The sequence below is a fragment of the Scardinius erythrophthalmus genome, assembly GCF_964197995.2.
Source record: "Scardinius erythrophthalmus genome assembly, chromosome: 11".
Taxonomy (NCBI): domain Eukaryota; kingdom Metazoa; phylum Chordata; class Actinopteri; order Cypriniformes; family Leuciscidae; genus Scardinius; species Scardinius erythrophthalmus.
Genome location: NC_138231.1, coordinates 2,001,588 through 2,023,202, shown reverse-complemented (window position 1 = coordinate 2,023,202; position 21,615 = coordinate 2,001,588). Strand labels below are relative to the sequence as shown.

Here is a 21,615-nt window from a genome sequence, read left to right as displayed (position 1 = left end):
CAGTACGAGCGGAAAACATAGGCGGAAACCAGGGACAACACAGATATGACGACATTGGCAGCGATAAACCGGAAATAAAGAAACGTGACGTGTCTAAAAATTAAATTAAAATTTCTCCTGGTTTGAAAGTTGATGTAAACAGTCGGGATAATGTAAGTACACAACTAAAAAAAAAAATATATAACATAGATATAGTGATTTTTGCTAATTTTAAAGCAAAAAAGTTACATATTGTGCCTTTTAAACTCGCCCCATTGAAGTCAACAGGGTGCAAATATTAAAAAGAGGATAACATGGTGTAGGCAACACAGATTTTTGTCGTTGTTCTCTGTATTGACAGCACTCAAAATGTACAAAAAAATTAGCTCAATGTTAAAATTGACTGGAGATCTCCTTTAACATTAAAAATGTTTATGTCTTCTTATTTTCTGTCATGTCCAGTTCAGTTCATTTGCCCTCATTGTGTATCTTGATTAGTTAACCATTCACACCTGTTTCTGTTCTCCCTTATTAGTTCTTAAGACTGATTATGTTTACTTATGATAACTGCTTCCGATGTTTAAACTTCCCTCAGTCACAGCACATGAGTAACGAAAGGAGTTCCCTTTTGCTTCTTCTTATGCTGGAATATTTAATTTGGCAAGGCTTAAACTTTTGTGACTATTAGTTATAGAGGGAACCTCAAGGAACATATTAAAATAATAATCATTAAAATAATAAAAGAAAATCCATATCATGACCCCTTTAAAACCCAGTGGAGACAAGTAGGTTGAGATGTCCAATGTTTGTCCTTCTCTCTTCCCAAGAAATATCCTCTTGCTCAGCTTATCAGAAGCAACCAGACCTGCATCTACAAGTTTAATAATGATCAGCACCACATGACCTCTGGAACTTGTACCGAAAAACATGTTCTTGTGCTCTTTTCACATAAGTAAGTGAAATAATAAATTCCTGTAGCTCATGTAAATGTAGCGCATAGCTCTAGCAATGCCAATGTCATAAGATGAATTTCAGCATGTTACTTCCATTTTTTTTACATTCAAATAGTGTGAGGTAAGATCGAAGTACCTAAACAATATTCAACACTGTTTTATGATTGATATGTCAATAACAGTAAACCCAGTGGTGCAAACCCCTTGAATTCTGCTGTTTTTAATTGAAACTATAGCCTGAATCATTTAAGTGATTCATAACTTAATGTCATGAGACAAGAAATATTTTGCTGTTTTGGTTTTTCTACATATTAAGCATATGAATATGAGTGATTGTGTGCATATTTAAAAATAAAAACATTTGGCAATAGTTCAAATTGATTACCATTTGTTTTGTCATTTTAAATTCATTTAAATACTTTGATTTAATTCCTTGAAATAAAAAAGAAAATGACAAAAAAACGTAAGTTGCTCCGTCTTTTCTTTCCTATTGTGATGTATATTATAACTGTCCCTGCTTCTTTGCACTGATCAAGCTACATTTCAAAAGGGGGTCCTTGTGTGCAATGCTCAATTGTTCTCAGTTGAAAAATATCTAAAATAAACTCTTATACAAACAAGTGTAGTGTTTCTTTCTTCATATATTCAAAGCTTTACTCATTTATTATCCAAAAACCCAATGTATCACAAAACATACACCTGTATACAGAGATACAATTCATTCATGAGCTAGTATATACATGTGGGTGTATCGAATTGTCCATCACAGTCCTCTGAGGTTCACGAACCCCAACAGTTCAGAAAATAAAAGAAACCAGTCTTATCTGTAGTTTGAACATAGGTGCAAAGGTGGATAGTGATGAATTAGAAGGTTGTCCAACGCTTAGTTGTTCGGTGAGTCGTAAGGTTTCCCAGCAAACGAATCAGAAGAGTGCTTCAGTAGTATAAGCAGGGTGTTTGGTCATAAACACTTAGCAGTATCCACAGCTGATGAGCAACAGTTACATCCCAAACAAATCCTCTACAAGAAAACATCAAACACATCAATTAAACTATATAGATTCCACATCAGTTCACCCAACCAATTCATACAAACAATTAAACTTACATTTGAGCAAGAAACAAACAGTTTCTGAAACAAGACTGGGAAACAGTTAGCAAACAACCATGAGGCAGCATCAAACATACCTTAGCACTTACTCTACTGCTTCCTGTTTTATCTCATACAATGTCCCCTAGTGGCTAGGAAACAAATAGCACCCACAATTGGACTAAATAAACCCTGTGACATGCAGTGACTGTTACAATATCAAGAACAAATGTGGGCGGGGCTTGATTTTTTCCGTGGGGAATTGATTGGATGGTTGTGGTTTGCTATTGACTGATCTCATGTGAGTGACAGGTTGCCCCACCCTCGTCATCAGAGAAGAGATGTCGCCACAAGAGGGAGAGGAAGTTCTGATTCAAGATTACAAGGAACATGAATTTAGCAAAATACTGATGTGCACATATAAATAATTTATAATAAATACTGTGATATTCCATGAAAAATAAGAATTGTCCATTTTACCTTTCATGGTAACTTTAAATGCTTTGGATAAAAGTTTCTGCTAAATGCATAAATGCACATTAAGTATCTTTGATGCTCATACACTGATGTTTGTCTCTGTGACTTTGACTCAACCAGAGGAGAATATGGCATGGTCAATACTGGCAAACAGTGGGAGTTCTTCTGGGAGTTGCTAAGTACAGTGACAGAGTCTTTGACCACAGTAAGAGAACATCTCTTTGGTATGAATGTTCATAATTTGCTTGCATGTCGAACTGAATGCAAAATGCACTGTTATTCCTCCAGATACGGCCAACATGAAACCCCTCCATCCAGACAGCAGTGTTGACATGAGCCCCATCCAGGATAAAGAAGCCGCTCTTGTTGTTCTGAGGGAAATAGCTGGGCTTTCTAAGACCAACGATGGACGTAAGAGAGCCCACTTGGCCCACAAGCTCGTAGCCGAAATATCTCAGTCTTTGACGTACCAGGCTTTGCTACAGTGCGGTACACCAGAATGCAGCAGTGCTGTCATGCAGATATTCCGGACCTTTGACAAGTTCTCGGGTGAGATCGATGCTGCTGTATATGCCATGGGAATGATCCCCCGGCCCTCCCGCGTCCTTGTGAAGGAAATGTTGGCGATAGCAAAGTTCAAGCCAAGTAAACCCATCTACTACGCTTCTCAGCAATGCTGTGAGAAGGTGAGGGACTGCTGTAGTAATGTATTCCATTTAAAACCTTAGATTAAGGTAAAAATAAATAGTCAACTAGTTGAATTTTACCAATTGGTAGTATTTCTGTAGTTCAAACAGTTAAGGATTGGCCAAGATCTTGGGTTCCATTCCAAGGGAATTCATGCACAATGTTATTATTCCAAAATTTAGATTGGTAATGTTTACCTTGAATGCGGTGGATAAAAGTGTTTGCCAAATGCATAAATATAGTACTTTTTAATTTGCAACCATGTGAAAAGACATTTTCAGATAAATTACAGTTTTGTCTCACTGACTGTTGTCCATGTTTCACGCAAGTGAACTTTTCATCAAAACAACATCTTTATTCTTTGTGACTCAAGGCTCTTTGAGAAGGATGGAGTCACCAGTGAGATCCAGGCAGTGGCTGATTACGCCCTTGAACAGATCGGTGATTGCACAGGTGACCAGGAACACGTCTTTCTTTCTTTGAAGGTATGTTCACACAAATTCCTACATGCTAATAAATTCATGGTAATTGTTTCTCATGGGGACGCAACATTTACAGGAGTTAAACTGTGATTTTATTGCCGTCTGATTCCAGAATGTCTTTGTTTTTCTCCTACTATCTGCATAAAAATTCCAGGCTAAATCCCCGTCTGTTTTTTGACGAACACCAAGGTCATGTTGGTCATTTTATTGCCATCCTAATCCATAAGAAGGGATCAATCAAAAAGTCATTTTTTGTATTCTTTTCGACCAGTGCCAAGCACTGTACAGTAACTGTTGTGCTTCAGAGTAATGTGTGCATGTATTTTAAAGAAAAACTTTGTAAATTATTTTTGATAGACCAAATCGTACTCATACTGTACAATGAATTTGACACGCCAAAATGGACATTAGGCTATAACTCTCCAATGCTTCAGCATATTGGGACGAAACTTGGTACAAGTCATCATAATCATGACTCGATTGTACTTGCACATTTGTGGCACAGCACCACCTACTGGTCAAGAGAAAAGAAGAATTTAGTTTTTAGTTATAACTGCTGAACGGTTTGGCCAAACATCATGAAATTGGTCTCATTAGATTACCCTAAAAGTCTAAAGGCAACATGTTGGCTGCACTGGGAGCTGCGCGTCCTGCTTTGCAGTCGTCTGTTATTCAATGCATCAAGCAGCCGGCTGCCTCCCCTGCAGTCCAACAGGCCGCGGTCCAGGTCTACAGACGGATTCCTGTACCTGACGAGGTGAGCTGTTAAATAAACCAACAGCTCTTGTTAGATTCGAGAGGCCTTTCAAGCCAATGATATTGAAATGCTCATGGAACCAAACAAACTCTCTTGGTACTACAGACTTGGATCTTTAGAGGGAAACATGATCTTTGAATCTCTTAATGAACTTCCAAGGGAGGTCATGCTGGAGATGACCTTGAATGCTTTTGGATTTGATATGGACTTGATTGAGGTACAGAGTTCAATAAAAGTCCAACATTTACTTGATTATGGCCCTATGAAATCTGTTTGATTTTTGCCAAATTCTGTTTGCCATAATCAAGCAGCCCTAATGTCCTTGATTCTTGCTTTCAGATTGGCATAGCGGGAAAGGGCTTTGAGCCCATTGTGGAGGCTCACTTTGGTGACGATGGATTCTTCCCAGATACTATCATGAAGACCAAGCTGACAAGATGCCCGCCGAACTCAATGAGGTCTTGGACAACATGCTGCCGTTCATGAGAAACGATAGGAAGAAGAGACAGGTATTAAATGTAGTGAAAGTTGCAAATGGACGTGTTTCTTTACAGCTGGATTCCAATCTCAATCTCTTCTGTGTCCTGCAGGCTTCTCAAAACATAGTCAATGAAATCAGTCATAGTGTCAACAAGCTTATCGAGGACTTAAAGGCCCAGGATGCTCCTGAAGCAATGGTGTACCTCAAGCTTCAGGGTGCTGAACTTGGGTATCTTGATACAAAAGATGGCAAGATGATTCACAATCTCCTTAAGATGATCCCCATTGACGTGAGTACAGTTTTACCAACCACAGCTCAATGTTGAAAAGTAATTTTTTTGTGGAGACGTGATATATTTTTATTTTTCAGGATTCTTTGATCAATAGAAAGTTAGTCAAGTCAAGTCAACTTTATTTATATAGCGCTTTTCACAATACAGATTGTATCAAAGCAGCTTCACAGTATTAAATAAAATAGTACATCAGTGTTTGTTTCTGGTGTAAAACATCCACGTTTGGTAATGCAGATCAATAGCACTGGTGAATCGATTAATACATTTAAGTATCCCCAACTGAGCAAGCCAAAGGCAACAGTGGCAAGGAACCGAAAAACTCCATTAGGTGACCTAATGGAGAAAAAAAAAACCTTGGGAGAACCCAGGCTCAGTCGGGGGCTAGTTCTCCTCTGGCGTTTATGAAGTAGAGACCGGATTTAACTGTAAGATTAAAATATTATATGAAAGTTCAAAAGTACAGCATTTTATATGAAATATAATCTTTTGTAACATTATAAATGTTTTTAATATCACTTTTGAGCAGTTAAATGCCTCTTTGTATAAAAGTATAATTTTCATTTCATTTTTTTAAATCTTACTTGACCAACATTTTTAAATGGTAGTGTTTCATGGTTTCCAAAAAAAAAATGACTGAACACGGATGATAATCAGAAATATTACTTGAGTGTCAAATCATCATATTGAATGATTTCTGAAGGATTATGTGACACTGAAGACTGGAGTAATTATGCTGAAAATTTAGCTTTGATCACAGGAATAAAATATAGCTGCAAGCAGCGATTTCTGGGCCAAGCCCCAGAAAAGCAAAAACAGCAGAAATTGAACATAGTACAAGAACATAGAACATTAGTACAACGCTTACTCAGATAATAAAGGAATTAAAATGACACAACATTACATACAATTATAATTATAAAGTTGTCCGACACAGGACTCAACAGGACTTAACAGCTTACGCTACTCAGTTGACGCTGACTCACTGAACTGCAGAGGAGAGCCTTCGGTGTGAAACTGAAAACACAACAGCATTACTTAGCATGTTAACTAGATTAGCATGCTAAGCTAGTTTAATGCTAATGTGACGTATGGTTAACCTGATAGCTGAATAGCCACATTAGAAAGAATGGCATCTGGTTAGCATGATAACCAATTAGCAAGGTCAACTTTGAAGACGAATATCTCGGGAACGGTGGTGAATATCAAAACTCCATTCTGGTCTGTGCACCTTGGTCCAAAGATCATCTGAGCCAATTTTTTACAAAATTGAGCAAAATTTGTCAACATTTTTTCATTTTCTTCATTATGGCGGACAGTCACATTGTTAGAAAATTACAAATGAGATATCGTCGGAATTGGCAAAAACCAAGGAACATAATGACATAAATCTAATTTTAAACAATGTTTTTAAAAGTTAAAAGCATTTTTGCAAAAAAAAGTATATCTCTGGAACACAAGGTGGCACTGTGTTCAAACTTCTTGGGTACCTTCAGGACATACAGTACCCTTGATGATTCCTACCAAATTTAGTGAAGAAATGTCAAATTGTTTAAAAGATATTGCAATTATGTCCAAATTCAAAATGGTGGACACGCGGTTCATCCAATCCTGTCATCACACAAGGAATCCATGGACGCCAAAGATTACGATTTTCTGACAAACTGTTCAAAAGTTATGAGCATTAATAACCATTTTTCAGATCTCATGACCTGTAGGTGGCGTTTCGCTTGATTAAAGTTTAGCCAAGATAAAGCCTCAGAACCAATTTTGAGTCGACCTTGTTAAGTTTCTGACATCATAACTTTTGAACAAAGATGAATTAAAAAAAAATCTGTTCAATCATTTATGTGCGGCTCAGTCCAAAGATCATCTGAACCAATTTTCATAAGAATTGATCAAAATTTAAAGGAGTAGAGAAAAAATGGTCACTACCGTAATGGGCAGACTCTTAGTGTAAGACATTGAATGTGATCTGCATATTGAGAGAAATCAGGTGTACTAAGTTTAATTTTTCTAGATCAAAAGGTTCAAAAGTTAACGCTATAGAGTTGGTGCAAGAGACTCCAAAATTGGTCCAATAACTATTCTTTACCATCCCTACAAGTGTGCCAAATTTAATAATTTCCCTATGTTCTGTTAATAGGGCTGCCATAGACTCCCATTCGGGAGGAATAAGAAAAATAAAAATAGGGGCTTGGCCCCTAATTAAAGTTTACTATATATTCACACAGAAAAGTCATTTTACATTGTAATAATATTTTACAAATTTTACTGTTTTATCAAATAAATGCTAAAACAATCTTAGTCCAAACTTTTGATTGGTAGTATACTAACATGAATTAATGACAATACAGAGGAAATTTGCTTTGACCCTGTCAACTGGCATTGAGTTTGTGACTGAGATTGGTACTCACTTCCCTATGTTCACTGTGGTCTGGAGATGCACACGAACATCTATCATGAAAGCAGTGTTCAAGCAAAGCCCTCTGTGACCAACAGCCCGCTCAAGCTCTCTGTTCCTACTCCTCATGGGCCAACTGAGCTCATTGGTGTCACAAGTGAAACTGGATTATCAATGCGTAAAGAATTTAAAAGCCCTTCACATAAAAGTGGGTAGGTCTCTGCAATAATGGTTAAACTGATAATCATGATTATTCTCATTTGACATTTTTACAGTTCATCAGATTTATTACACTTTCATTTGACCGAGAGAAAGTTAACTCATATGCAGGATTTATTTGCCAGATAAGTTGATGACTGATGTAAAGAATTGTGAAAAAAAAAAATTGGCTTGTTTAGTTCAAGTCAAAAAACCCAGTCAGAATAAACATTGGTAAAGGAAAAATGGAATTTCCCTTTAGTAGTGTGGCCCAATAAATAAAACTAAAGTCATGAAAGTTCCAACTCCAGTTGAAAAAAAAAAAAACCAATACCAAAGAGACACTGTTGGTTTCATGCAATTTATTCAATCGAAGTTCACATGACCAGTTTAACCTCTCCACTAGACACCACAGTTTGCCCACTAGAGATGGTCTTGATGGAAGCGTCTCTTCCTGTAACAGAATTTGTAGAAGCATGAGGAGCATTTAAATACCAAATTCACATGGTTCCTGAAGTCAGTTTAAAGCATAAAGAAGTTTGTGTCTTCTCTCGTCCCGCAGGATAAAACACATATTTGTATTGCTATTATTAAAGAGATTCATGGGGTTGTTTGTTTCGTTTCCCTGGCCGGCATTGCCTACTGGACACATACACACAGGATAATGGAGGAAATCGAGTGTGCTGTTTTTGGATGGTTTTGTTTTCGTTTTTGCTTTTTTTTATTCAGGATACTCTGTCTTGCGCGTGCAATGATGACGCAGGGAATAGTGATGCTTCTCTCTGAACAATCAGCAGTCTGCCGTGTTTTCACGTCACATTTTAGTATCGCCTAAGCTCGCTCAGAACCCCACCGGAGGGGGTACGAAAAAAAGTACCTGGAAGCAGATACAGTTACAACTTTTACACAGTGGAAAACCAAACAAAGGCGAGTCGAGCCGAGCTGGTACGGTGTAGTGGAAAACCGCCAATATTGACATCTCCATCATGTTGCAAGGCTACCTCCCGATCCAGCAGTGTTTTTTTTAGCCGCCCATTCCCGCCCGCAGCAAAGTTCAAACCGCCCGCTCCCGCGAGATTTGCGTTGGGTCCCGCGGGACTCAATCCCAATGCAGCCCTCTACTGCAGAGCATACGGTTTCCTGCAGAGGAGCCAGTGATGCTGGATCAACAAATGTGAACATCTTCACAACAAAGCGCTTGTAGTGGGTCGGGAACTGAAGACCAGATGATCCAGCCACTGGAACCAATGTGGTCAGGTAACGATCATCCTGGTAAGGGCATCTGAAAGGCAAAGAGGCAGTCAGAAATGCCTTACAGCACACTAGATGGGTAAAGACTGGCCTTACTCACCCATCAACCAGAAGATCCCATTGGGGTAGACTGAGTGGACTGGGGGTTGATGTCACCCAGCAACGTCCCAGCATCAAGACAATGTTGGGGTCGGTCCTCTCCAAAATGTGCACCTCAACATACACAGGCTCCCGCAGGACTTTTGTAACTGGATAATCAGCATCACTGTAATAGGATGTGTACGCCTCGTCCCCTGAGGAAGAATGCAGTGTTTAACTAGGAACTGGAGTTTTAGAAAGGCTTTAAGCATACTTGGGGCAAACATTTACCTTCTGCACAGCCTTTGGTGACACATTGACCATTTGCCAGTCTAAGCTCCACCCTGAGGGGTCCAGGAGCAGCTACTGGTGGAGGTGGAGGAACGGTGTTGACCTCCACAACCAGAGCTTCCACAGAGCTACCAGAGTACCTACACTGGAAGAGAAGCCTTGACAACAAACAGTGAGCTTGTAGCATTTATCAATGATTCACATTTATGATAAAGCATACATCACTTACTCAAAATGGCTGTCCCTTGTAATGGAACCAAGTGGTCCGATACCCACTTCATATGAGGAGGTCATTCTGTTTTCATACACCACATATCCACTGTCCTCCTGCAAATAGTAACATTGTTGGCATCCAATCCATTCTAAGCCATTCAGAACAAAACCACAAGCAGCTACTCACCATCATGCTTGTGCCACACGCAGTGACAGGGAACTGGTATATAGCAAAGAAAGGTGTGGATCCCACAGGACTGCAAGCTGGATCACTTCCACCCAGGAGACGGACTGAATCCAGGCTCAATCGAGGCAGAGTAACATCTCTAGCCACCACTACCACAAACTGACCATCTCTTATACACTGGACAGTCACTGGAACGAGTTACAAGAGCAGGTTATTGCTGAGGATCAGTTTAACATGAATGCCTCTACATTGACTCCACACTCTTACCTGCCTTCCCATAGTAGCACTGCTGTCCATTAAAGCAGCAGTTGATAGCAGCACACTCAGCACCACTGATACCAGGTGGTCCACACTGAATCTGCTCATAATCAGCTACAGTACATTTGTCAAGGGGCTCTGCCTGTGCCACTGGCTGCTTAGGCTGAAACTGCTGAGGAAACTGTTGACTAGCTTGCTGTTGAACTGACTGAGGAAACTGCTGAGGAGACCATTGACTAGCTTGCTGTTGAACTGACTGAGGAAACTGTGGACTAGCTTGCTGTTGAACTGACTGAGGAAACTGCTGAGGAGACCATTGACTAGCTTGCTGTTGAACCGGCTTTTGAACCTGCTGAGGAAACTGTTGACTTGCTTGCTGTTGAACTGGCTTTTGAACCTGCTGAGGAGACCATTGACTAGCTTGCTGTTGAACCTGCTGAGGAAACTGTGGACTAGCTTGCTGTTGAACTGACTGAGGAAACTGCTGAGGAGACCATTGACTAGCTTGCTGTTGAACCGGCTTTTGAACCTGCTGAGGAAACCATTGACTAGCTTGCTGTTGAACTGGCTTTTGAAACCGCTGGTCAGTTTGCTGGAACATCAGAGCTTGAGGATTCTGGGGCAGATCACTCCACTTCGGAACAGCATGACTGAGAGCACCGAGCCAAACACAAAGTGCCAGAGACTGAACAGCACACCAACTTCCTGCCATTGTTCAACAGCTAGTCACACTGCGGAGGTGCTGCCCTTTGGTCTTTTTGTACTCTACAGACTTTGGCTAATTAATGATAATCCCTCCCTCTTCATTAACAGTCATGATTCTCCAGACTTGCACGAGTGGGAGTTTATGCAACTGGGTGATTCTATTGTTTCTTAAAAGTAAATTTTTCCCTTTTGAACATACATAAAACCACATTGAGCTGAATTCAGAATAGTATGCTAGTACTATTTCTGCCCTTCTGAATTCAGCCTTTTTATATTAGATGTTTTAGCTATTCTGGATTGTTTTTTCTTCTTCTTTGAAACACATCATAGTTTTCTCATGGCAACAGGCCTGTATATTTTAAGAAAGTATAAAGGGGTACTTCACTTCTGGAAAGATGAATGTGTATTTAAAACAGGCCATTTATGTCGTAGAAATGTGAAATTATTTTTGAATTTGGAGCCTTCTAGACTGAGAAAAGCCAGAAAATGTATTTTTGGCTCATGTGGATGAAAGACAACAACTCACAGAATGCAATTGCTTCGCTGCCCTACGAGGCCACTCCCAAGCCAGTAAGCCGGTAAGAGAGCGCAGTTAAACAACAAGGCTAGGCTACTAGTTGACTCTAAACTTAAAAGACGTTGTTTTATCGGGAGTCTCCATGACGAGTCTGCCCTGGATTTCGAGATCGGCCAAAATGTCTGGGATTCGGCTTTTGCGTTCTACAGTCACCATTCATTATGTTTACTGTGGTGAGCAGGACAAGGCTGAGGGGCGTGGGAGAACGGCGCGAGGCCGGTGGCGTGATTACTGATGAGAGACACCTGTGAGACGCATCGGTCTTGTAGGCTCTCTCTCCCGGAGGAGCGGGAATTCTCTTAGCAATGCTAAAACGCACATCAGCCGATCACTTGTTTAGCATTCAAGTAAACACTACATTCAGATTCACCAATCGGAATGAATTCAGTTAGATTGAAACAAATGGTGTGCATGTAAACAATAAATGGCGACTGTAGAAAGCAAAGGCCGGATCCTGGACATTTTTGATGATTTCGACGGCCGGACATATTCGGGAAAAAGAGGATGGTAACCCCTACTACTCAGCTTTCTCCACAGAACAAGAGCCTGTTAGCTTAGCTTCCAAAAAAAGATGGCTGACACTATTTGTACATTCTGTGAGTGAGATCCCACCCCCTATGGGTGGGTTGAAAACATGCGGAACTAGCTCCTACTGGCTGTAGTTTCTAGCCTCTGGCCAAAAATAATCCTCTGACGCAAAATGCCAATTTTTGCGTTATCTGAGAATTTTTTCCAGACAAAAAAATACATAAATCTCTCATCTCAGGGGGACATGAGGGAGGGAAGCATGGTAATTTGAAAATACTACAGGATTTCTACTGATACAAAGCTTAATGCTAAACGCTGAAGTATCCCTTTAAATCACACCTGCTAGTGCACTTCTTAAAATGTTTACGTACTTGGTCAGTAGGCAATAGAGTACACCATTTTGCAGCTGTTCGAATACATTTAACCACATGAGCATCTACACTATAAAGGCAATCTGGTCGAATGTGTTGGACTACCTCTGGAAGTGGCCAAAAATAGACAAGCTCAAAATAAAATTAGCCCCTTTTTTACACCTTCATTTACCAAAGTTCACTTGTGATCCGATTTACAAAAATACTCCTTAGTACCAGGTGTAAACAAGGCCTTGGACAGCTACCTAGTTGGGATACAACAGTTAAGGGATTTATGCTTGTATGAAAGCAGTCTACATTACTGGGACTAGCCTGAAAAAAGAATTAAATAAAAATCAGTATCAACCTGCACTCATCCTTTATCCCAAGATATGATTCTATACTTGCACGACTAAGAAAGCATTACAAAAAGCCAACGAGTGACCTCAGAGGGGTTTGGGCATCAATATATGCAGTTATGCTAGTCCAGCCATAAAGTCGTAAAGCCTCAGACAGAAGCTAAAACCTTAATTTGATATGTGAAACATGAACAGGGGCCCAAGTTAACTACTATTTGCCAAGTTCTAGTCAAGTTAAGGCTTAAGCAGAAACTTGGCTTGTTTAGTTCAAGTCAAGAATCTCAATGCACAAAAGAAAAAAAGGTTTAGTAGTGCAGAAGTCAAACTAAGAACAGTCATGAAACATCCAACTCCAGACAGAAATGAATACCAAAGAGAAACATGTTGAGTTTCATTAAGTTTATTAAAACTCAAATTCACTTGACCAGGTTAACTTGTCCACTAGACACCACAGTTTGCCCACTAGAGATGGTCTTGACGTGTGTGTCTCTTCCTGTAAAAAGTGGTAGAAGCATGAGGGGCATTTAAATAAATTCTCAGTTCCTGAAGTCAACTACAGCAAGCACTTACTTTTCCTCAAGCAACTTTGCTCACATGAGCCAGAGGAGGGATGGCACACCGCTGTACTACAGTGGATGAAGATCTAACAGAGGGGGAAAGGGTTAAGCCATAGAATTCACTGTAAAAAGTACTAATATTAAGGGTTGAGGTAAGGCTGCAGAGCATACGGTTTCCTGCAGAGGAGCCAGTGATGCTGGATCTACAAACGTGAACATCTTCACAACAAAGCGCTTGTAGTGGGTCGGGAACTGAAGACCAGATGATCCAGCCACTGGAACCAATGTGGTCAGGTAACGATCATCCTGGTAAGGGCATCTGAAAGGCAAAGAGGCAGTCAGAAATGCCTTCCAGCACACTAGATGGGTAAAGACTGGCCTTACTCACCCATCAACCAGAAGATCCCATTGGGGTAGACTGAGTGGACTGGGGGTTGATGTCGCCCAGCAATGTCCCAGCATCAGGACAATGTTGGGGTCGGTCCTCTCCAAAATGTGCACCTCAACATACACAGGCTCCCGCAGGACTTTTGTAACTGGATAATCAGCATCACTGTAATAGGATGTGTACGCCTCGTCCCCTGAGGAAGAATGCAGTGTTTAACTAGGAACTGGAGTTTTAGAAAGGCTTTAAGCATACTTGGGGCAAACATTTACCTTCTGCACAGCCTTTGGTGACACATTGACCATTTGCCAGTCTAAGCTCCACCCTGAGGGGTCCAGGAGCAGCTACTGGTGGAGGTGGAGGAACGGTGTTGACCTCCACAACCAGAGCTTCCACAGAGCTACCGGAGTACCTACACTGAAAGAGAAGCCTGGACAACAAACAGTGAGCTTGTAGCATGTGTCAGTGATTCACATTTATGATAAAGCATACGTCACTTACTCAAAATGGCTGTCCCTTGTAATGGAACCAAGTGGTCCGATACCCACTTCATATGAGGAGGTCATTCTGTTTTCATACACCACATATCCACTGTCCTCCTGCAAATAGTAACATTGTTAGCATCAAATCCATTCTAAGCCATGCGGAACAAAACCACAAGCAGCTACTCACCATCATGCTTGTGCCACACGCAGTGACAGGGAACTGGTATATAGCAAAGAAAGGTGTGGATCCCACAGGACTGCAAGCTGGATCACTTCCACCCAGGAGACGGACTGAATCCAGGCTCAATCGAGGCAGTGTAACATCTCTAGCCACCACTACCACAAACTGACCATCTCTTATACACTGGACAGTCACTGGAACGAGTTACAAGAGCAGGTTATTGCTGAGGATCAGTTTAACATGAATGCCTCTACACTGACTCCACACTCTTACCTGCCTTCCCATAGTAGCACTGCTGTCCATTAAAGCAGCAGTTGATAGCAGCACACTCAGCACCACTGATACCAGGTGGTCCACATTGAATCTGCTCATAATCAGCTACAGTACATTTGTCAAGGGGCTCTGCCTGTGCCACTGGCTGCTTAGGCTGAAACTGCTGAGGAAACTGTTGACTAGCTTGCTGTTGAACTGACTGAGGAAACTGCTGAGGAGACCATTGACTAGCTTGCTGTTGAACCTGCTGAGGAAACTGTTGACTAGCTTGCTGTTGAACTGACTGAGGAAACTGCTGAGGAGACCATTGACTAGCTTGCTGTTGAACCGGCTTTTGAACCTGCTGAGGAGACCATTGACTAGCTTGCTGTTGAACCTGCTGAGGAAACTGTGGACTAGCTTGCTGTTGAACCTGCTGAGGAAACTGTGGACTAGCTTGCTGTTGAACTGGCTTTTGAACCTGCTGAGGAGACCATTGATTAGCTTGCTGTTGAACCTGCTGAGGAAACTGTGGACTAGCTTGCTGTTGAACTGACTGAGGAAACTGCTGAGGAGACCATTGACTAGCTTGCTGTTGAACCGGCTTTTGAACCTGCTGAGGAAACCATTGACTAGCTTGCTGTTGAACTGGCTTTTGAAACCGCTGGTCAGTTTGCTGGAACATCAGAGCTTGAGGATTCTGGGGCAGATCACTCCACTTCGGAACAGCATGACTGAAAGCACAGAGCCAAACACAAAGTGCCAGAGACTGAACAGCACACCAACTTCCTGCCATTGTTCAACAGCTAGTCACACTGCTGAGGTGCTGCCCTTTGGTCTTTTTGTACTCTACAGACTTTGGCTAATTAATGATAATCCCTCCCTCTTCATTAACAGTCATGATTCTCCAGACTTGCACGAGTGGGAGTTTATGCAACTGGGTGATTCGATTGTTTCTTAAAAGTAAAATTTTCCCTTTTGAACATACATAAAACCACATTGAGCTGAATTCAGAATAGTATGCTAGTACTATTTCTGCCCTTCTGAATTCAGCCTTTTTATATTAGATGTTTTAGCTATTCTGGATTGTTTTTTCTTCTTCTTTGTAACACATAATAGTTTTCTCAATGCAACAGGCCTGTATATTTGAAGAAAGTATAAAGGGGTACTTCACTTCTGGAAAGATGAATGTGTGTTTAAAACAGGTCATTTATGTCGTAGAAATGTGAAATTATTTTTGAATTTGGAGCCTTCTAGACTGAGAAAAGCCAGAAAATGTATTTTTGGCTCATGTGGATGAAAGACAACAACTCACAGAATGCACTTGCTTCGCTGCCCTACGAGGCCACTCCCAAGCCAGTAAGCCGGTAAGAGAGCGCAGTTAAACAACTAGGCTAGGCTACTAGTTGACTCGAAACTTAAAAGACGTTGTTTTATCGGGAGTCTCCATGACGAGTCTGCCCTGGATTTCGAGATCGGCCAAAATGTCTGGGATTCGGCTTTTGCGTTCTACAGTCACCATTCATTATGTTTACTGTGGTGAGCAGGACGAGGCTGAGGGGCGTGGGAGAACGGCGCGAGGCCGGTGGCGTGATTACTGATGAGAGACACCTGTGAGACGCATCGGTCTTGTAGGCTCTCTCTCCCGGAGGAGCGGGAATTCTCTTAACAATGCTAAAACGCACATCAGCCGATCACTTGTTTAGCGTTCAAGTAAACACTACATTCAGATTCACCAATCGGAATGAATTCAGTTATATTGAAACAAATGGTGTGCATGTAAACAATGAATGGCGACTCTAGAAAGCAAAGGCCGGATCCTGGACATTTTTGATGATTTCGACGGCCGGACATATTCGGGAAAAAGAGGATGGTAACCCCTACTACTCAGCTTTCTCCACAGAACAAGAGCCTGTTAGCTTAGCTTCCAAAAAAAGATGGCTGACACTATTTGTACATTCTGTGAGTGAGATCCCACCCCCTATGGGTGGGTTGAAAACATGCGGAACTAGCTCCTACTGGCTGTAGTTTCTAGCCTCTGGCCAAAAATAATCCTCTGACGCAAAATGCCAATTTTTGCGTTATCTGAGAATTTTTTCCAGACAAAAAAATACATAAATCTCTCATCTCAGGGGGACATGAGGGAGGGAAGCATGGTAATTTGAAAATACTACAGGATTTCTACTGATACAAAGCTTAATGCTAAACGCTGAAGTATCCCTTTAAATCACACCTGCTAGTGCACTTCTTAAAATGTTTACGTACTTGGTCAGTAGGCAATAGAGTACACCATTTTGCAGCTGTTCGAATACATTTAACCACATGAGCATCTACACTATAAAGGCAATCTGGTCGAATGTGTTGGACTACCTCTGGAAGTGGCCAAAAATAGACAAGCTCAAAATAAAATTAGCCCCTTTTTTACACCTTCATTTACCAAAGTTCACTTGTGATCCGATTTACAAAAATACTCCTTAGTACCAGGTGTAAACAAGGCCTTGGACAGCTACCTAGTTGGGATACAACAGTTAAGGGATTTATGCTTGTATGAAAGCAGTCTACATTACTGGGACTAGCCTGAAAAAAGAATTAAATAAAAATCAGTATCAACCTGCACTCATCCTTTATCCCAAGATATGATTCTATACTTGCACGACTAAGAAAGCATTACAAAAAGCCAACGAGTGACCTCAGAGGGGTTTGGGCATCAATATATGCAGTTATGCTAGTCCAGCCATAAAGTCGTAAAGCCTCAGACAGAAGCTAAAACCTTAATTTGATATGTGAAACATGAACAGGGGCCCAAGTTAACTACTATTTGCCAAGTTCTAGTCAAGTTAAGGCTTAAGCAGAAACTTGGCTTGTTTAGTTCAAGTCAAGAATCTCAATGCACAAAAGAAAAAAAGGTTTAGTAGTGCAGAAGTCAAACTAAGAACAGTCATGAAACATCCAACTCCAGACAGAAATGAATACCAAAGAGAAACATGTTGAGTTTCATTAAGTTTATTAAAACTCAAATTCACTTGACCAGGTTAACTTGTCCACTAGACACCACAGTTTGCCCACTAGAGATGGTCTTGACGTGTGTGTCTCTTCCTGTAAAAAGTGGTAGAAGCATGAGGGGCATTTAAATAAATTCTCAGTTCCTGAAGTCAACTACAGCAAGCACTTACTTTTCCTCAAGCAACTTTGCTCACATGAGCCAGAGGAGGGATGGCACACCGCTGTACTACAGTGGATGAAGATCTAACAGAGGGGGAAAGGGTTAAGCCATAGAATTCACTGTAAAAAGTACTAATATTAAGGGTTGAGGTAAGGCTGCAGAGCATACGGTTTCCTGCAGAGGAGCCAGTGATGCTGGATCTACAAACGTGAACATCTTCACAACAAAGCGCTTGTAGTGGGTCGGGAACTGAAGACCAGATGATCCAGCCACTGGAACCAATGTGGTCAGGTAACGATCATCCTGGTAAGGGCATCTGAAAGGCAAAGAGGCAGTCAGAAATGCCTTCCAGCACACTAGATGGGTAAAGACTGGCCTTACTCACCCATCAACCAGAAGATCCCATTGGGGTAGACTGAGTGGACTGGGGGTTGATGTCGCCCAGCAATGTCCCAGCATCAGGACAATGTTGGGGTCGGTCCTCTCCAAAATGTGCACCTCAACATACACAGGCTCCCGCAGGACTTTTGTAACTGGATAATCAGCATCACTGTAATAGGATGTGTACGCCTCGTCCCCTGAGGAAGAATGCAGTGTTTAACTAGGAACTGGAGTTTTAGAAAGGCTTTAAGCATACTTGGGGCAAACATTTACCTTCTGCACAGCCTTTGGTGACACATTGACCATTTGCCAGTCTAAGCTCCACCCTGAGGGGTCCAGGAGCAGCTACTGGTGGAGGTGGAGGAACGGTGTTGACCTCCACAACCAGAGCTTCCACAGAGCTACCGGAGTACCTACACTGAAAGAGAAGCCTGGACAACAAACAGTGAGCTTGTAGCATGTGTCAGTGATTCACATTTATGATAAAGCATACGTCACTTACTCAAAATGGCTGTCCCTTGTAATGGAACCAAGTGGTCCGATACCCACTTCATATGAGGAGGTCATTCTGTTTTCATACACTACATATCCACTGTCCTCCTGCAAATAGTAACATTGTTAGCATCAAATCCATTCTAAGCCATGCGGAACAAAACCACAAGCAGCTACTCACCATCATGCTTGTGCCACACGCAGTGACAGGGAACTGGTATATAGCAAAGAAAGGTGTGGATCCCACAGGACTGCAAGCTGGATCACTTCCACCCAGGAGACGGACTGAATCCAGGCTCAATCGAGGCAGTGTAACATCTCTAGCCACCACTACCACAAACTGACCATCTCTTATACACTGGACAGTCACTGGAACGAGTTACAAGAGCAGGTTATTGCTGAGGATCAGTTTAACATGAATGCCTCTACACTGACTCCACACTCTTACCTGCCTTCCCATAGTAGCACTGCTGTCCATTAAAGCAGCAGTTGATAGCAGCACACTCAGCACCACTGATACCAGGTGGTCCACATTGAATCTGCTCATAATCAGCTACAGTACATTTGTCAAGGGGCTCTGCCTGTGCCACTGGCTGCTTAGGCTGAAACTGCTGAGGAAACTGTTGACTAGCTTGCTGTTGAACTGACTGAGGAAACTGCTGAGGAGACCATTGACTAGCTTGCTGTTGAACCTGCTGAGGAAACTGTTGACTAGCTTGCTGTTGAACTGACTGAGGAAACTGCTGAGGAGACCATTGACTAGCTTGCTGTTGAACCGGCTTTTGAACCTGCTGAGGAGACCATTGACTAGCTTGCTGTTGAACCTGCTGAGGAAACTGTGGACTAGCTTGCTGTTGAACCTGCTGAGGAAACTGTGGACTAGCTTGCTGTTGAACTGGCTTTTGAACCTGCTGAGGAGACCATTGATTAGCTTGCTGTTGAACCTGCTGAGGAAACTGTGGACTAGCTTGCTGTTGAACTGACTGAGGAAACTGCTGAGGAGACCATTGACTAGCTTGCTGTTGAACCGGCTTTTGAACCTGCTGAGGAAACCATTGACTAGCTTGCTGTTGAACTGGCTTTTGAAACCGCTGGTCAGTTTGCTGGAACATCAGAGCTTGAGGATTCTGGGGCAGATCACTCCACTTCGGAACAGCATGACTGAAAGCACAGAGCCAAACACAAAGTGCCAGAGACTGAACAGCACACCAACTTCCTGCCATTGTTCAACAGCTAGTCACACTGCTGAGGTGCTGCCCTTTGGTCTTTTTGTACTCTACAGACTTTGGCTAATTAATGATAATCCCTCCCTCTTCATTAACAGTCATGATTCTCCAGACTTGCACGAGTGGGAGTTTATGCAACTGGGTGATTCGATTGTTTCTTAAAAGTAAATTTTTCCCTTTTGAACATACATAAAACCACATTGAGCTGAATTCAGAATAGTATGCTAGTACTATTTCTGCCCTTCTGAATTCAGCCTTTTTATATTAGATGTTTTAGCTATTCTGGATTGTTTTTTCTTCTTCTTTGTAACACATAATAGTTTTCTCAATGCAACAGGCCTGTGTATTTGAAGAAAGTATAAAGGGGTACTTCACTTCTGGAAAGATGAATGTGTATTTAAAACAGGTCATTTATGTCGTAGAAATGTGAAATTATTTTTGAATTTGGAGCCTTCTAGACTGAGAAAAGCCAGAAAATGTATTTTTGGCTCATGTGGATGAAAGACAACAACTCACAGAATGCACTTGCTTCGCTGCCCTACGAGGCCACTCCCAAGCCAGTAAGCCGGTAAGAGAGCGCAGTTAAACAACTAGGCTAGGCTACTAGTTGACTCGAAACTTAAAAGACGTTGTTTTATCGGGAGTCTCCATGACGAGTCTGCCCTGGATTTCGAGATCGGCCAAAATGTCTGGGATTCGGCTTTTGCGTTCTACAGTCACCATTCATTATGTTTACTGTGGTGAGCAGGACGAGGCTGAGGGGCGTGGGAGAACGGCGCGAGGCCGGTGGCGTGATTACTGATGAGAGACACCTGTGAGACGCATCGGTCTTGTAGGCTCTCTCTCCCGGAGGAGCGGGAATTCTCTTAACAATGCTAAAACGCACATCAGCCGATCACTTGTTTAGCGTTCAAGTAAACACTACATTCAGATTCACCAATCGGAATGAATTCAGTTATATTGAAACAAATGGTGTGCATGTAAACAATGAATGGCGACTCTAGAAAGCAAAGGCCGGATCCTGGACATTTTTGATGATTTCGACGGCCGGACATGTCCGGGAAAAAGAGGATGGTAACCCCTACTACTCAGCTTTCTCCACAGAACAAGAGCCTGTTAGCTTAGCTTCCAAAAAAAAAAAGATGGCTGACACTATTTGTACATTCTGTGAGTGAGATCCCACCCCCTATGGGTGGGTTGAAAACATGCGGAACTAGCTCCTACTGGCTGTAGTTTCTAGCCTCTGGCCAAAAAAAATAATCCTCTGATGACGCAAAATGCCAATTTTTGCATCATCAGAGAATTTTTTCCAGACAAAAAAATACATAAATCTCTCATCTCAGGGGGATATGAGGGAGGGAAGCATGGTAATTTAAAAATACTACAGGTTTTCTACTGATACAAAGCTTAATGCTAAACACTGAAGTATCCCTTTAAATCACACCTGCTAGCGCACTTCTTAAAATGTTTACGTACTTGGTCAGTAGGTAATAGAGTACACCATTTTTAACATACACGTAGATAATTCAAATGATGCTTTAGGGGCTGCGTTTACAGATTTATTAAACTCCTTTGGGGTCAAGCAAAACGTAACTGGTCCCACTCATCGTCTTAATCATACGCTAGATTTAATTATATCACATGGAGCCGATCCAACCGATATAGATATTATACCGCAAAGTGATGAAGTCACTGACCATTACATGGTCACTTGCATACTACGTACCGCTGAAATCTGTCATGTTGCGCCGCGTTATGGACCAGGCAGAACAATCCTTCCAACAACTATAGATCATTTCTCAAATAGCTTACCTGATCTATCTCAGCTGCTCAGTGAACCCAAACAAACAGATGAACTAGAGGAAATGACTAGCACTATGAGCACCATTTTCTCTAGTA

At 41.7% G+C, this 21,615-nt stretch overlaps 3 protein-coding genes across 4 annotated transcripts; all 3 read right to left on the bottom strand.

Annotated features, from left to right (window-relative positions):
- Positions 1 to 8,139: 8,139 nt before the first annotated feature.
- LOC308698110 (zona pellucida sperm-binding protein 4-like) lies at positions 8,140 to 10,808 on the bottom strand. 2 transcript variants are annotated; one of them, XM_081377977.1, is made up of 7 exons: positions 10,085 to 10,808; positions 9,818 to 10,005; positions 9,647 to 9,744; positions 9,418 to 9,575; positions 9,149 to 9,341; positions 8,799 to 9,079; positions 8,147 to 8,251 (listed from the first exon to the last, which is right to left on the bottom strand). In XM_081377977.1, exons 1-7 carry the CDS (start codon positions 10,785 to 10,787, stop codon positions 8,175 to 8,177), a joined length of 1,698 nt encoding a protein of 565 aa, XP_081234103.1. In that variant the 5' UTR covers positions 10,788 to 10,808; the 3' UTR covers positions 8,147 to 8,174. The 2 variants fall into 2 exon arrangements, with proteins under 2 accessions (XP_081234104.1, XP_081234103.1); XM_081377978.1 differs by lacking the exon at positions 8,799 to 9,079 and having other exon boundaries at positions 8,140 to 8,251.
- Positions 10,809 to 12,978: 2,170 nt separating this feature from the next.
- Positions 12,979 to 15,304, bottom strand: LOC308698416 (zona pellucida sperm-binding protein 4-like). The gene is made up of 8 exons (XM_081378469.1): positions 14,476 to 15,304; positions 14,209 to 14,396; positions 14,038 to 14,135; positions 13,809 to 13,966; positions 13,540 to 13,732; positions 13,323 to 13,470; positions 13,165 to 13,237; positions 12,979 to 13,087 (listed from the first exon to the last, which is right to left on the bottom strand). Exons 1-8 carry the CDS (start codon positions 15,248 to 15,250, stop codon positions 13,011 to 13,013), a joined length of 1,710 nt encoding a protein of 569 aa, XP_081234595.1. The 5' UTR covers positions 15,251 to 15,304; the 3' UTR covers positions 12,979 to 13,010.
- A 2,137-nt stretch (positions 15,305 to 17,441) lies between these two features.
- LOC308698662 (zona pellucida sperm-binding protein 4-like) lies at positions 17,442 to 19,742 on the bottom strand. The gene is made up of 8 exons (XM_081378900.1): positions 18,939 to 19,742; positions 18,672 to 18,859; positions 18,501 to 18,598; positions 18,272 to 18,429; positions 18,003 to 18,195; positions 17,786 to 17,933; positions 17,628 to 17,700; positions 17,442 to 17,550 (listed from the first exon to the last, which is right to left on the bottom strand). The coding sequence occupies exons 1-8, from the start codon at positions 19,711 to 19,713 to the stop codon at positions 17,474 to 17,476; spliced, it is 1,710 nt and encodes a 569-aa protein (XP_081235026.1). The 5' UTR covers positions 19,714 to 19,742; the 3' UTR covers positions 17,442 to 17,473.
- Between the last annotated feature and the right edge of the window lie 1,873 nt (positions 19,743 to 21,615).